Source organism: Knufia obscura, assembly GCF_036327395.1.
Source record: "Knufia obscura strain CCFEE 5817 isolate CBS 148926 chromosome Unknown scaffold_10, whole genome shotgun sequence".
In the NCBI taxonomy this organism is placed as follows: domain Eukaryota; kingdom Fungi; phylum Ascomycota; class Eurotiomycetes; order Chaetothyriales; family Trichomeriaceae; genus Knufia; species Knufia obscura.
In genome coordinates, this window is record NW_027042696.1 from 611,706 (window position 1) to 624,778 (window position 13,073).

General features: G+C 51.7%; 5 protein-coding genes and 1 non-coding gene across 6 annotated transcripts; 2 read left to right on the forward strand and 4 right to left on the reverse strand.

Moving 5' to 3' along the window:
* Positions 1-411: 411 nt before the first annotated feature.
* On the reverse strand, positions 412-1,113 carry PMZ80_008043 (uncharacterized protein; the record flags this gene model as incomplete). Its single annotated transcript, XM_064876447.1, has 1 exon — positions 412-1,113. The coding sequence occupies one exon, from the start codon at positions 1,111-1,113 to the stop codon at positions 412-414; it is 702 nt and encodes a 233-aa protein (XP_064727754.1).
* A 1,202-nt stretch (positions 1,114-2,315) lies between these two features.
* PMZ80_008044 (uncharacterized protein) lies at positions 2,316-4,036 on the forward strand (the record flags this gene model as incomplete). The annotated part of the gene is made up of 2 exons (XM_064876448.1): positions 2,316-2,886; positions 2,937-4,036. 2 exons carry the CDS (start codon positions 2,316-2,318, stop codon positions 4,034-4,036), a joined length of 1,671 nt encoding a protein of 556 aa, XP_064727755.1.
* A 550-nt stretch (positions 4,037-4,586) lies between these two features.
* Positions 4,587-4,694, reverse strand: PMZ80_008045. Its single transcript has one exon. It is a non-coding gene; the product is annotated as a tRNA-Asp (tRNA).
* A 129-nt stretch (positions 4,695-4,823) lies between these two features.
* On the reverse strand, positions 4,824-7,184 carry PMZ80_008046 (uncharacterized protein; the record flags this gene model as incomplete). Its single annotated transcript, XM_064876449.1, has 2 exons — positions 4,824-6,610; positions 6,659-7,184. 2 exons carry the CDS (start codon positions 7,182-7,184, stop codon positions 4,824-4,826), a joined length of 2,313 nt encoding a protein of 770 aa, XP_064727756.1.
* A 499-nt stretch (positions 7,185-7,683) lies between these two features.
* NAG2 (N-acetyl-glucosamine-6-phosphate deacetylase) lies at positions 7,684-9,132 on the reverse strand (the record flags this gene model as incomplete). The annotated part of the gene is made up of 1 exon (XM_064876450.1): positions 7,684-9,132. The coding sequence occupies one exon, from the start codon at positions 9,130-9,132 to the stop codon at positions 7,684-7,686; it is 1,449 nt and encodes a 482-aa protein (XP_064727757.1).
* Positions 9,133-10,165: 1,033 nt separating this feature from the next.
* Positions 10,166-12,725, forward strand: PMZ80_008048 (uncharacterized protein; the record flags this gene model as incomplete). Its single annotated transcript, XM_064876451.1, has 4 exons — positions 10,166-10,787; positions 10,839-11,412; positions 11,460-11,742; positions 12,372-12,725. 4 exons carry the CDS (start codon positions 10,166-10,168, stop codon positions 12,723-12,725), a joined length of 1,833 nt encoding a protein of 610 aa, XP_064727758.1.
* Positions 12,726-13,073: the final 348 nt, after the last annotated feature.

Sequence of the window (13,073 nt, forward strand, 5' to 3'; positions counted from 1 at the left end):
AGGCCGCATCTCGCGTGTTGGTGTCGATAATTGAGGGGCTGTTGAGGGAGTGAAGACATCGCTGTGGGGGTCTTATCTCGCAGCTTTTCTTTGTGTTTCTGCCGAAGAGCAGAAGAGCTTGTATTGGTTCATCTCAAGCTTCGTTGAGCCGCAGGCGTCTCCAGCAGATCGCTGACATGTTCACAGCACCTTTCGTGGCTGCTTGACCTGGACTTCAGAGGTGCGGTAATGCTGAACACTTGCTTGGAGAACATCGGAAGCGGAGGGGTTAGCTGTTGCGCAGGTGTTGAGGAATCCTGAATGTGAGATGTATCAGGTTGTCGTTTGGAGTTATTCGGTAGTGGTGCGTGGGATGTGCTGGTTGTGTGTTGTGTCTCGCCAGTTAGCTCTTGGTTGTAGCTCAGTCGCCGCTCATGTACGACTGAGAATCTTGTACTTGTCTCGCAGGTCGACCACAATCTTGACGTTGTCGTCTGGTGCAACAGTGAGGCATTCGAAGATACCGAGCATTCGAACGTTGGGCATCTTGTGTAGGGAGAGTGGGACATGTGGACTCTTCAGCCGATCTGAAAATGGCCATGCGACCAACTGGACATCGTAATCCATCTGTCCCGCCAACGCCTCAGCTTTAGTGCGTTGCCCAATGCCAGGCTTCGTTGGGGGGAACACGAATTCGATTGACTGCAGCTCAGGAAAGGCGTAGTAATGTGCCTTTGGGACCGTACCAGACTCAACCCTCAAGTTCAAGGTCTTGACTCGACTGGTCAACCATTGAAGATTATGCGTTCGTATAAGATTTGCGAAGAAGGTGTGGGCTCGTCGTTCAAAGATGATCTTTCCCTCAAAGTTCTTTAGGTAAGCCTTCCGCCCTTCTATGGCGAATCGTCTCGACACCAAGAGGACGTTAAGGGGATTGTTGTCGACGGCGCGGACGGATTTGCCTTTGATGGTACGCGAGGTGACAGTCAGAGACCATGGGCTGAAGTAATGGGTTAACACCATGAGTTGAAGTTCAGTTGGCAGAGCTTCGAATCGGAAAGGTTGATCAGGTGTGTCAGTGTTGGTGCTGATCGCAGCATGCGCAGCAGGCTTCTTAAATTGTTTCGGTTTCATTTTGGTAGACGGGAATCCCGCAGCGCAGCACACTTGCTCAAATTGATGTAATGGAGGGATGCGAATGTAGTTGTTCGGGTTGGTGTGGAGGTAATGTGCAGCCAGGAGAGTCCCGTGGAAAGGTCGCGGGTTAGGAGCGTCGCGACTCGTGCCAAGACCTGCAGCCAGCAGGAGGCAGCGGGCGAGTCACTGCCCCGGTTCCTTAGCAACCTTCAACAGGGTCCACTCCGCCCACCTTCGTCGTCTCCGGCCATGCCTACTGACCAACACCGCTATGTACCTATATACCTACAATCGATAGCCTCAACCCACATGTTGAAATCGCCACAAGCCGCAGGTCATGCCGTCGTGGCAGCGCAGCAGCAACGTCAACTCGCATCACCTTTATCTCGCCGTGAACTGTTTGGCCGACACTGACAAGCGATTGGAGGTCGACAAATAGCAACCAGACCACGAATCGCAAATTGACGGGCAAGCATTCAATACTGTTGTGGTATGTTTGCGAGGAGAACAGACAGGTTGGACTCACCCTTTCGACTTGCACCTTCGACCACACAGTCGCGTCCTTTGTCCTAAATTTGGAACTGAAGAACAAAGCAACTCCCGACACCCCGGTCTGTCGAGTCCGAGGCAAACCGGCGCAGGCTATGCCTTAAAACTGTTTCTCTTTGTCTGTCGCATTGCCGATGGCAGGTAGTCAATGGCGAAATGCCCTGGCGCGTGTTCTGCCACGGACTGGTGGTTCGAATGACGGAGCGTCCATCCATCTCTTCGACTGTTGGACTCATCAATGACACCTAGTTCTTGCTCTCTCGTCGTCGATCAGACCAGCAGATCTCGTCGGTTCTCGTCTTACTGATGAGCTATATTTGAAGCGAAGGTAGTCGAAAAGGTCAGACATCGAAGCTGAAATCACGTGACCTTGTGCTCCATCCTTCCCGTGCTTCCCGCTCCGATACCGGGAATGCGCTCCAATAGGTCGAGAGGGCAGAATTACTCCTTCTGGCAGGTCGTTAGCATTATCTGCTTATCGAAAGGGCGCCTCACCGGAAGCCCTAGGTACCACGACCATGACGATGGCTCTGAAGTCCAGCGCATCGAGCTTCGCTATAATGCCACGATCTGCGATAGGAAGATATGGCATTGCGTCGAGCTTCCGTCTGCCTCTCTACACAGCTTTATGAGCCTACCCAGCATCCAATATGAAACGACTTCTTGTTTTTGCTTCGCTAGCGATCGCAGCCATAGCTCAAACTTCCCCCTTCGATGCGCGCGAACCAACGATTGCATCCGTCCATAGCGTTCTGTTCACACATCAAAACAGCTGCCGTGATGTCGTCTCTGCTCTCATCGCTCGAATCGAAGCTTACAACCCGGCCATCAACGCCATCATCACGGTCAACCCGGAAGCATTGAGTGATGCTGACCAGCTCGATCTATCACTGAGCGCCGGAAACGCCACCGGGTCGCTATTCTGCATACCGATTCTCCTGAAGGACAACTACGATCTCGCAGGCATACCGACAACGGGTGGCTCCGTCACCTTGAACGCATCTATACCCGTGGCAGATGCTCCTGCGGTAGTCGCGTTCAGAAACGCCGGAGCCATCATCCTTGGTAAGACTAACCTGCACGAGTTCGCGCTGGAAGGCCTCTCAGTCTCTTCGCTTGGCGGACAGACAGTCAATCCTTACGACTTCTCGAGAACGCCTGGTGGCAGTTCCGGCGGCACAGGAGCAGCTATAGCAGCTTCTTTTGCAGTATTCGGAACAGGTAGGACAAAGCTGGGCCAAGTCTATCGTATTGAAGCTAAAATGACTCAGGCACCGACACCGTCAACTCCCTGCGAAGTCCAGCCAGCGCCAACAGCCTTTACAGCTTCCGACCAACCTACGGACTCATCTCCAGAGCAGGCGTCATTCCCGTCTCTTGGACCCAGGACACTATCGGAGCCATTGGTCGGTCCCTCTACGACATCGCCACAGCCCTCACAGTCATGTCCAGCATCGGCTACGATGCACGCGACAACGCAACAGCCCGTATCCCAGCCTCCGTCAAAGACATGGACTACACAGCCGCCCTCACCGGCCCATCAACCCTCAAAAACACCCGCATAGGCGTCCTCACACCCTTCATGAACACCAGCTCCTCCCCCGAAACCGACCCAGTAAACACCCTCATGTCCACCACAATCGCCGCCCTAACCCGCGCCGGCGCACAAATAACCTACATAAACGACACAACGACCTACAACGCCACTCTCCTCTCCTCAACCCTCGACGTCCAACAATTCGAGTTCCGCGAACTCCTCTCCACGTACCTCTCCAGCCCGAATCTCACAGGCTCCCACCCAAACACTATGGAAGACCTTTACGCCTCTAACACTAACACCTCGAACTTCCTCGTTATCCCATCGCAATACAGCTACGTCCAGAACGCGCTGCACTCATCCACATCTAACACATCGTACACCGCCCGTCTCCGCGGCATCGCAAATCTGACAACAACACTCCTCACCACCTTTTCAATACACAACCTCGACGCAATAATCTACCCTGAGCAGAAAAACCTCGTTGTCCCTGTTGGTTCGCCGTCTCAATCAGGGCGAAATGGGATACTAGCTGCGCTGACGGGCACACCTGTGATTACGATTCCGATGGGGTTCTCGAATGCGAGTGAAACTGCGCCGATTGGTGTGCCTGTGGGGATGGAGATATTGGGGTTGCCGTGGAGTGAGATGAAACTATTGAGTATTGCTAGGGGGATTGATGATATGTTGCATGCGAGACGGGCGCCTGTGACGGGTGGGATGAATGGGGTGGTTGAGGCGGGCTATTATGAGAGTGTGCCTGTTATTTGGCCGAAGGGGGTAGAGAGTATCGATGTTGAGGCGTACCCGTTGGGGACGTTTGGAGTCGTTTAAGGAGGCAGCCTGTCGTAGAGGTGGTGGTAACAGTTTATGCTCACTTAGTGCACAGTGAAGAGTTCGAGAATGAGGTTAGTGCCATCCATCGGGAGCGAGTATCCTGCCGAATCGAACTCGGAACCCTCCATCACGTCTGCATGCTATTAAGCGATAGAGTATTGGACCGAGTTGAACCAACAAAGAAGCATTGTCCTCAAGCAGCGCTTCATATTCTAGAGTCTACTCTCGAGTAGATTCCGTATTCCGACTCTAGAATACGCTCTCAGATATTCTAAGTATTCTTGAACATGCCAAGGAATATCCTCTTTCCGATTACGGTATAGTGGGTATAGCATTGACATCGAGGTGGAGCCTATAGGGGGGCATACGGAGGCGGTAGCCTCTGGTTAGGGTAAGCTTTGCCTGTTCGGGCAGCACTATGTCGGGCCTTGGCATATTCAAGAGTAGAATATAGAATACGGAATCCAGGCCTCTATATTCTAGAGTAGATTCTTACTCGAGAATGTGAAGCCCTGTCCTCAAGACAAAGAAACTGCAAAAAAGATCGCTCCCTCGAGGGAAATTGAACCCCTGTCGCCAGCGCTTGTATGTCAATGAGCTTTGTTAGCTCCCACCATCATGACAAGCTGGAATGCTACCACTACACCACGAGAGATTGTGTGTTGATTTGTGAGAGAAATATTGGCGGACCACAATATATCTCTTCTGGTTCTTTGTTTTTCTTTTGGCTTTGACAAACTTTCATTGAAGGCTCGAGAGGACAAGATTTGGCAGGCTCCGCACATTAGATCGCAGTAATTGTCTCAACTTCAGCAGTTTCGAGCCATGAAAGAAGTACACTGTTTGCAGCTTCAGCTTCAGGATCTTCCTGGATGTATGAGGTCTTTGTGGTGTTGTCGTCGACCCATGTCCCTGAGGTGAACGATCGTGCTGAAATAATGCCGACGCGCTCGTACACGGTATCTGCTCCGGTCTTGCTAACCTTCTGAGAAATTGCAGGTACAAGGGCTAGACAGCGCAAATCGCTCCACCAGTTGTACAGGGGTATACACCACACCTCGTCAAGCTTGTCCCGATTCGACGCTGGAGTGACGTCTGCATCGAGCCAGCCGAGTACATGGCCAGTCAGCATCTCGTGAATGGGTGTTCTTCCGACGTGGAACTCAGTGTCAACCGGCAAACCGCACATGGCACGACCCAAGCGTCCACGAAGAACTAGCTGGCCCGAATGGACCTCTCCAAACGGATTGAGCTGGCTGAGTGGCTTTGTCCAGCAGTCCAGAATCTCGCATTGTAACTGAGTAGCTCGCTTGAATCTACCTGAATGTGCCTCTTTGCTATCATGCATGTTGCTGAATTCGAACATCGGTGTGACTTTGCCCTCGATGCTGGCCCAAGACCAGGTTGGGGCGCGGTAGGCTGGTGGCTTCTTTGTCTCCCGGGGTGGTGCCTTTGCACTTTTCGGCGGGATCGACCATGCCAGATTCTCGCGGAGACTGTCTTTCCAGAGACCAGCAAGGTACAGTGATTGCTTATGGTGAGCCATTTCCGCAGCTAGACCAGCCATGGCAGGGAGCTTGTCTTTGCCGAAGGTCAAGTTACGCTTAGTGAATTCACTGACTATGCCTGCCCAAGCATTGAATAGCTCTTTGTTGCCAATATTTTCGGCATCCTTTATTGGAGTTCGATCACGCTCCAGCCATGACTGCCTCGTTGATCCTTCCGGTATGCACTCACACGCCCTCATCTGCGGGCACGTCCAACGCACCTCATGTTGGTCGTGAATGAGAGATCTGAAGGACAAGATGGTTTCTTGTAGTACCCAACCGCGCGAATTGAGTGGCTTACTCGATCGTGGATCCAGTGTTCTGACGGTCTCGAAGACATGGTGCTGTTCAGGCATACTGCCGGTGCCGGAGTGGTGTAGCTTCGCTTGGATAAAGCTCGTGGTGCTGGAATTGCTGTCGTCAGTAAACAGACGAGCCAGGCTATCAAACATGGGAGTCCGGCATAGCGCAGTGTCCTTGCCTGTACGCGGCATGAAGCATCCACCGTCATCACTGTCGGCAAATTCAGCGAAGATTGTGACCGCGGCGTCACGATAAATCCTACCCATCTGAGCAGATTCTCGTGTCCAGTCCTCAGCTGAATCCTGGATGATGCAAAGGCTGTCAATCCAGAGATACTGTATGCCTAGGTTCCTCGTGATAGCTACAGCGTCCTGAAATGTCTTGGGCATGCCTGACACAACGATCGCATTTCGTCGGCTTGAGATAGATGTCGTCTCCGTCTTAGATTGCTGGCTCTTGCCCCAACAGTGGCTTAGGCATGTATAGTCGGCGGATAGATGATCAGGCGGCTCGAAGAGGAATGGCGGCTCCCTGCTCACATCGATGACCCGTGTCGGCAGCATGACTTGTCGCTGCTCTCGTCTTTTTCGGCATACTTTGTGCTCGGTGTCACATCGTTGCATCCATAGATTGGCGAGCTCGGATGAGTACGGGTCACCAGTTGTTGCATCATTCTCGATGTTTCGGGCTTCGCATAGCTGCACCACATCATCTTGGATTACTGGTAAGCATGCGGCGTACCAAGCCGACATCAGGAGCCATCACTTACCTGGCAGTCCCGAGATCAGGCTAAGGGCAGAAGTGGTTCTCCTGGAGCCATCTGTGTGCGTCCAGTGGACCGCAACGTCAATGCATCTGCTCGCCAGTTCGTCGCGCAACGGCTTTCGAAACGTGATGTCAAGCAGGACAGGAGCATCCGGGTCGCTGATATCCTCAATACCCGCGGAAGTTGCTTCCCGGAAGAAGTCACGGTGTAGCTGCCGCAGCGCTTCCGGTGCGTCAACTCCATTTTCCGGATCATCTAGTTCATCATAGAGCATGTCAACGTGCTCCCAGTCATCCACCACATTCTTCGAATCTGCCACAAGCTCATTGTACTTACGGATAACGTCAAGCATGAGATAGCACAGATGACACCCAGCATGCTTCGCTGACCGCTCTAGGTCTTCAAGCGAAGCAGCATGCTGGTACGCGATGCGGGTGGCGATGCCGGAACCTACCTCTGAATACTTTGGCCCATAGAAAGGACGATGTGAATCGATACCTTTACATGTGTCGCAAAGGTCCGACCTCATAATAGGAAGGATAAAATGGGTTATGCAGATTGATGACCGGGAGGGCCTCAGGCAAGTAGAACACGACGTCGTGGAAGGCACGAAGTGCTCTGTCGCGGTGGGGACCCTAGCTTGTCTCGGGCGAGCTGCCCTTTTCGATAAGATCAGATCCTATTTTTAGAGCTCGAGCAACAGAAGCAGAAAACACAAGACAAGCGACGGAAACTAGATGCCACGTTCATTCAATTAAATTATGCTGATGTACACATATCATAGAGTACAGTCTATCATGGGTATCATAGGTCGTTAAGCGTATATGTATCCAAGCTTGCTTGCATATTGCCCTCATTATCTGTCACCGAAAGCCAACTGGATACCCTCCCCCAGTAATGAACATTGAGCATGGTCAGAAACCAGCTTCATCCCGACTTCTACGCATCAATCTTCGCCATACTCCTTCAATCATTTCATGCTAGCTCCAGTCAAGCGTTAATAGACTGTTCAGTTGCTAAGCTTATCACTAAGCAGCATGAACACACTCGCCAAATTTCCAAACTTGTCGCAAGGTCAATTTACCTTCAGCGTCAAGGTCAAGCACGCACAGGTCAGCATCACAGCCAACCTCTAGTCGTCCCTTGCGTGTCTCGCCAAGCATCCTAGCAGGAGTTTCAGTGACAGCTCGAAGACCGTCGACTGTGCCGCACCCCGTCCATTGGATGAAGTTGTTCACGCAATCAAGCAAGCTGATAGCCGAGCCAGCAATGCGACCATTCTTCTCGAGAGTCAATAGGCTGCCCTTCTTGATAATGTTCTCCCCATTTGTCCATGGATATACCCCATCTGGCAAGCCAGTGAGCGGCATGGCATCTGTGACAAGTATTGCGCCGGATGGGTGAGCAGAATAAGCGATCTTGAGAGTGGGTGGTGATAGATGGATGCCGTCGCTGATTAGGCCGAAGAACGGTGGGTGCGGCACTGGGTCGGGTATCGAAGAGATGGAAGTGCTCATGGATAGCGAAGATCGAGGTGAGCGTCGTTGTGATTCGATCGAACTTCGTGGGGTGGGTGTGCGAGATGATCCATTGGAGAGTGTTCGTCGTGGAAGAGTGAATGGTTTGGGCGGTGACGATGGCCGCTTGGATGGAGATTTGATGGTGGGTGATGATATCGGCGATATAGGCTTCGGAGATTGTGTCGGTGTTGAAGGTCGAGATGGGTTCTGTCCGAGCAGGCCAAGGATACCTGGATCCCTATGTCCGAAAGGCCGCATAGCGTTAAACATATGCGTGACCATGGTTGCACCAGCTCTAAGAGCCTCCTGAGCTTGTTCGAAGGTTGCATCAGAGTGGCCGATAGAGTAGATGATGTCTCGTGACACGAACTGCGGGATAAGGTTGACCATATTGCCTTGCTCGGGTGCCGCGGTGATGTATCTGACGTGCTTGAGGTTGTCTTTGCCGTAACATGCCTCGATATCTGACCAGGTCTCTGCTTTCTGGAGGACCTCTTTGGTGTGTATCCCATTTCTCTCAGGGTTCAGGAAAGGCCCCTCCACATGTGCACCCAAGCATTCAGTCCCTTCTGAGGCTATTCTTGATGTGCTCCTGCCTAGATGTGGAAGGTTCTCTTGGTAGACTTCCGGTATGGAAGAGGTCATCGTGGGCGTGAATGATGTGACTCCATTTTTGATCAAGTCTCTTCGTACGGCTGCGAACCTTTGCTCAAAGCCGCCGTCCAGCTTCGCAAAGTCGAGACCATTGTAGCCGTTGAGCTGGACTTCGATGAAGCCAGGCGACACAATCTTTCCTTTCAGGTCGATAACTGTGTCTGGGGTACTACCAGATCCGTAGAAGGCTGACTGGGGTGAGATGATCTTGCCGGTTTCGGATGAAATCCAGAGGTCACTGAGAGTAAGCTGGCCATCCTTGAGCAGATGGCCATTGGTCAATTTTGTGATCTTGGCAGTCATAGTCGGAACACACGCCTATCGCAAAAGATAAAGTCAGAGCAAGCAACAATGAAGCGAGGATCCGTCGCAGAGGTATCTACGAGAATGAGAGTCGGACATGACGACTGCCATTCAGGTTTGTGATAATATGGCGGCAGGACAGGAGCGATAGGTTGCGTTGGAGGGTTGAGAGCTCAGGAAAATGATATCCAATGATACCATACACATGTCACTCAACTTTTCCTTCGACTCGCTCACGTTTGAAGAGCAAGCGACGATGACATCGCATTGATAATCAGGAGTGTTTGATCCAGCAAATGGCCTTGAAGCCTCAGGCACGAACTCGATGAAGATATCGCAGCATTGCGACGTGTGTCTGGCTGATGGCAAGGCAGTAGGGAGGGAAATTCTGATGCAACAGTAACAGCAAGCAGATGTAACCTCATGGACGGAGAAGCTGCAACGTCCATATCAGCAATTCGGATAAGCCCATTTCGGGAAAGCGCGGTTGGTTGAGCTTACCGCAGTCCCTGGGGTAAGCGTCAAGCTAAGCCATATCCGCGATTAGGCCCGCTACACGCGACTCGGAGCATCCCTGTCGGTAGATTTTAGCTCGATAAGAGGTCGGTGCTAGTGAAGGCTTGACCGCTCAGAGGCTGAGATTGGATCCTGCTTCGTGCGAGGGTCTCGCGTAGATCGTCTCGTGCTTTCTGCGACTTGCGCACCCCAGTGTACACCTGGACCGCACCACCCTGTGGTGGTCCGGATAGCACGGTGAGTAGTTCGTGGCAAGCCTCCTCTGCTGCATGTCACTGTCGCCTTTCCTGGATGTGACTTGACAATCATCGCGCCTTGCTCTTCTCCCATGTGTCGCGTGTCACACAAATAGCTACTATCTTCCTCCACACTTCCGCTTTCCGTTTTCTCATCTCAGCAACACAAACCCACCTGAGCATCCATTCACTTCGCCTCCAGGTACTCTCCCGGGTCCCACGAACCTTATCTGAACCTCAAAAGTCCACACGAGCGCACAAACCCGTGCACAATCTCAGCAATGGACGAGAAGAACGTGACTGAGGTGTCCCGCAACACTCCCAGTCCTATACCAGCCATAGAGAACACCGAGAAGAGAGGGAAGCCATGGATGTACAAGACCTTCAAGCTCGGTCCCGTCACTATTCCAGCATATGCGACACCACAATTTCAGATCGTCTTTGTCGCAATGGTGTGTTTCTTGTGCCCTGGCATGTTCAATGCTGTTAATGGTCTCGGCGCTGCCGGTCAGGTCAGCGCAACCGACATCAACAATGCCAACACTGCTCTGAACGCCACCTTCTCTGCCGTGGGTTTCTTCTGCGGTAGTATTTGCAACAGACTCGGTCTGAGATTGACACTGGGTCTCGGTGGTTTCGGCTACTTCTTTTACGTCGCTTCCATCTTGTCCTACAACCACAATCAAAATGCAGGTTTCCTCATCTTCGCTGGTGCGTTGCTCGGTGTGTGCGCTGGCATGCTTTGGTCTGCTCAAGGTGCAGTCATGATGTCTTACCCATCGGAGAGAGAGAAGGGTCGATACATTTCCAGGTTCTGGGCCATCTTCAACTTCGGAGGTGTGATCGGTGCTCTGATCCCGCTTGGCCAGAATATGCATTCTACAGCTGGCAAAGTCAATGACGGTATGTGTTACAACATTTGTGATGAAGGCAACTACTAATACCATTGGATAGGAACCTACATCGCGTTCATGATATTGATGGCAGCAGGTTTTGTCCTTGCTTGCTTCCTTTGCGATCCCAAGCTTGTTCGCAGGGATGATGGAACCGGCATCATCTTGATGAAAAACCCCTCATGGAAGTCAGAAATCCTCGGTCTTCTCGAGGTACTCAAGACCGACTTCTATATCATCGGACTCTTTCCTTTGTTCTTTGCTAGCAACTGGTTCTACACATACCACTTCCAAGATGTCAACCTGCCATACTTCAATCTCCGAACTCGAAGTCTCAACAACGTCCTATACTGGGGCATGCAGATCATCGGAGCCTTCCTCGTTGGATATCTTCTCGACATCGGCAAGCTCTCACGACCCATGCGCGCCAAGTGTGCACTTGCCGGGCTTCTCATCTTGACTATGGCCATCTGGGGAGGCGGTTATGCCTTCCAGAAGCAATACACTCGGGAAAGCACTCTTCTCGACGAAGACCATGTTGGATATGATTTCAAGGACAGCAAGTACATTGCAGGCATGTTCATGTATATGTTCTACGGCTTTTACGATGCTGCGTGGCAAGTTACTGCCTACTGGTAAGTGCGATTTCTCCTTGCTGCGCTCCGATGCTAACATCTCTCAGGCTCATGGCATCTCTCACCAACAACAGCCGAAAGCTTGCTTGCTTTGCTGGCTTCTACAAGGGTATCCAGTCTGCTGGTGCCGCCATTGCCTCGAACATCGATGCTCGCCAGGTTCCTTTTATGACCCAGTTCGCTATCAACTGGGGCATGCTTGCGGGCTCAGTTCTGATTGCTGCACCCATCGTCATCAAATACGTCAGGAATACTGTCCCCATCGAGGAAGATTTGAAGTTCTCCGATGAGACGATTGCTGATGTGGTGCCAGAAAACATGGTGGCTGAGGTAAAGGGTCGTCAGTCTGCTGAAGCCGCTCGATAGCGATTGCACTGATCTGGCCATTTCAGATAATGTATATTCGAGTATTAGCAATTGTCGCAGGAGCATGTCAGCTGGAATTAGCTTATCAATACAATATTCGCGCTTCTAGCTACATCAATATGTGGATGCACAGTCGCTGGGTTTTTGTCGTATACCATCTGCATGATCACAGCTGAAGCACGCACAGAATTCTTCGCGAGTGAGAGCGGTCTATTGCGTACAATGGCGCCGGCTTCGAACATGCTCGACCCCCCCAGTCATGACTGGGGCCTTCCTGAGCTCACAACCCGCATACTGCGTGAGCCAAAGTCAAGAAGATGCAGGGATTATCTAAGCTTGTGGAAGCATATCGTCAGCAAATTCTGAAGATAGTTCACTTTGTCTTCACTCCGAAGAGACATGACGTAACGTTCGTGGTTGTGATTCTGCCTGCCGGCTTCGACCGACTCCACGAGCGTTGCAATTCTATGCACAGACTCTGTTGTGCAATGTACCAGCGTCGCTACAAGGCGCTATCGCGGGTCTCACAGGCGCGCATCGCTGGTAAGTTGTATCAAGCTTCCCGAGAATCTGCACTGACAGTGTAGTAACAGGCTATGGCTAAATTCACCGACCTCCCAACCGAGGTTATACGCATTATCTTGAAAGATCTTCTCGACAGAGACAACGAATGGACACAAGATTCGCAGTTACCTGGACCGACCGCCCTTGCGGACCTTATGCGAACAACGAAGCGCATGCATGAAATTGGCGAAGGGGTATTGAGTGATAATTGGGCCGACTCTTGGGATGAGGACCTTCCGGCAAAACCGTACAGCTGGCAAGATCTTCTACGTAAGATCGATGGGGGAAGGTCTGAGTCTTGTGTCCAAGTTGGATATGCAATAATGCAGATGGAGAAGGCGTACGGATGCCAAGATGCAGCGATTGATGAACAACATGCTTAAGATGGAGAAGGACGTGGAGGCTCTAAAACGAGAAGAGCAGGCCCATAGACGGGAATTGGAGGCTCTGAGGGCGGGAATATTGCGATTATCGACTTAGACACGGTCTGGAAAGGGGAGAGGGCAAATATCATGGGAACCTATGGAAGAGTGGAAGGTGCCCATCTCGGTCCACAAAGGCGGTGCCGCCTGCCCTGCAAGTGTGTCTAAGTCGCTACAACCTTCACGATGTTTCCTCATTACAGCCTCAATGCACTACTACGCCTGCAGCAAGTCTCTGTCTAAGTTAGAGCTGCAGATTCCCGAGTAGTATTCGCCAAGAGTATACTACTCGTGAATACGAATACCAAA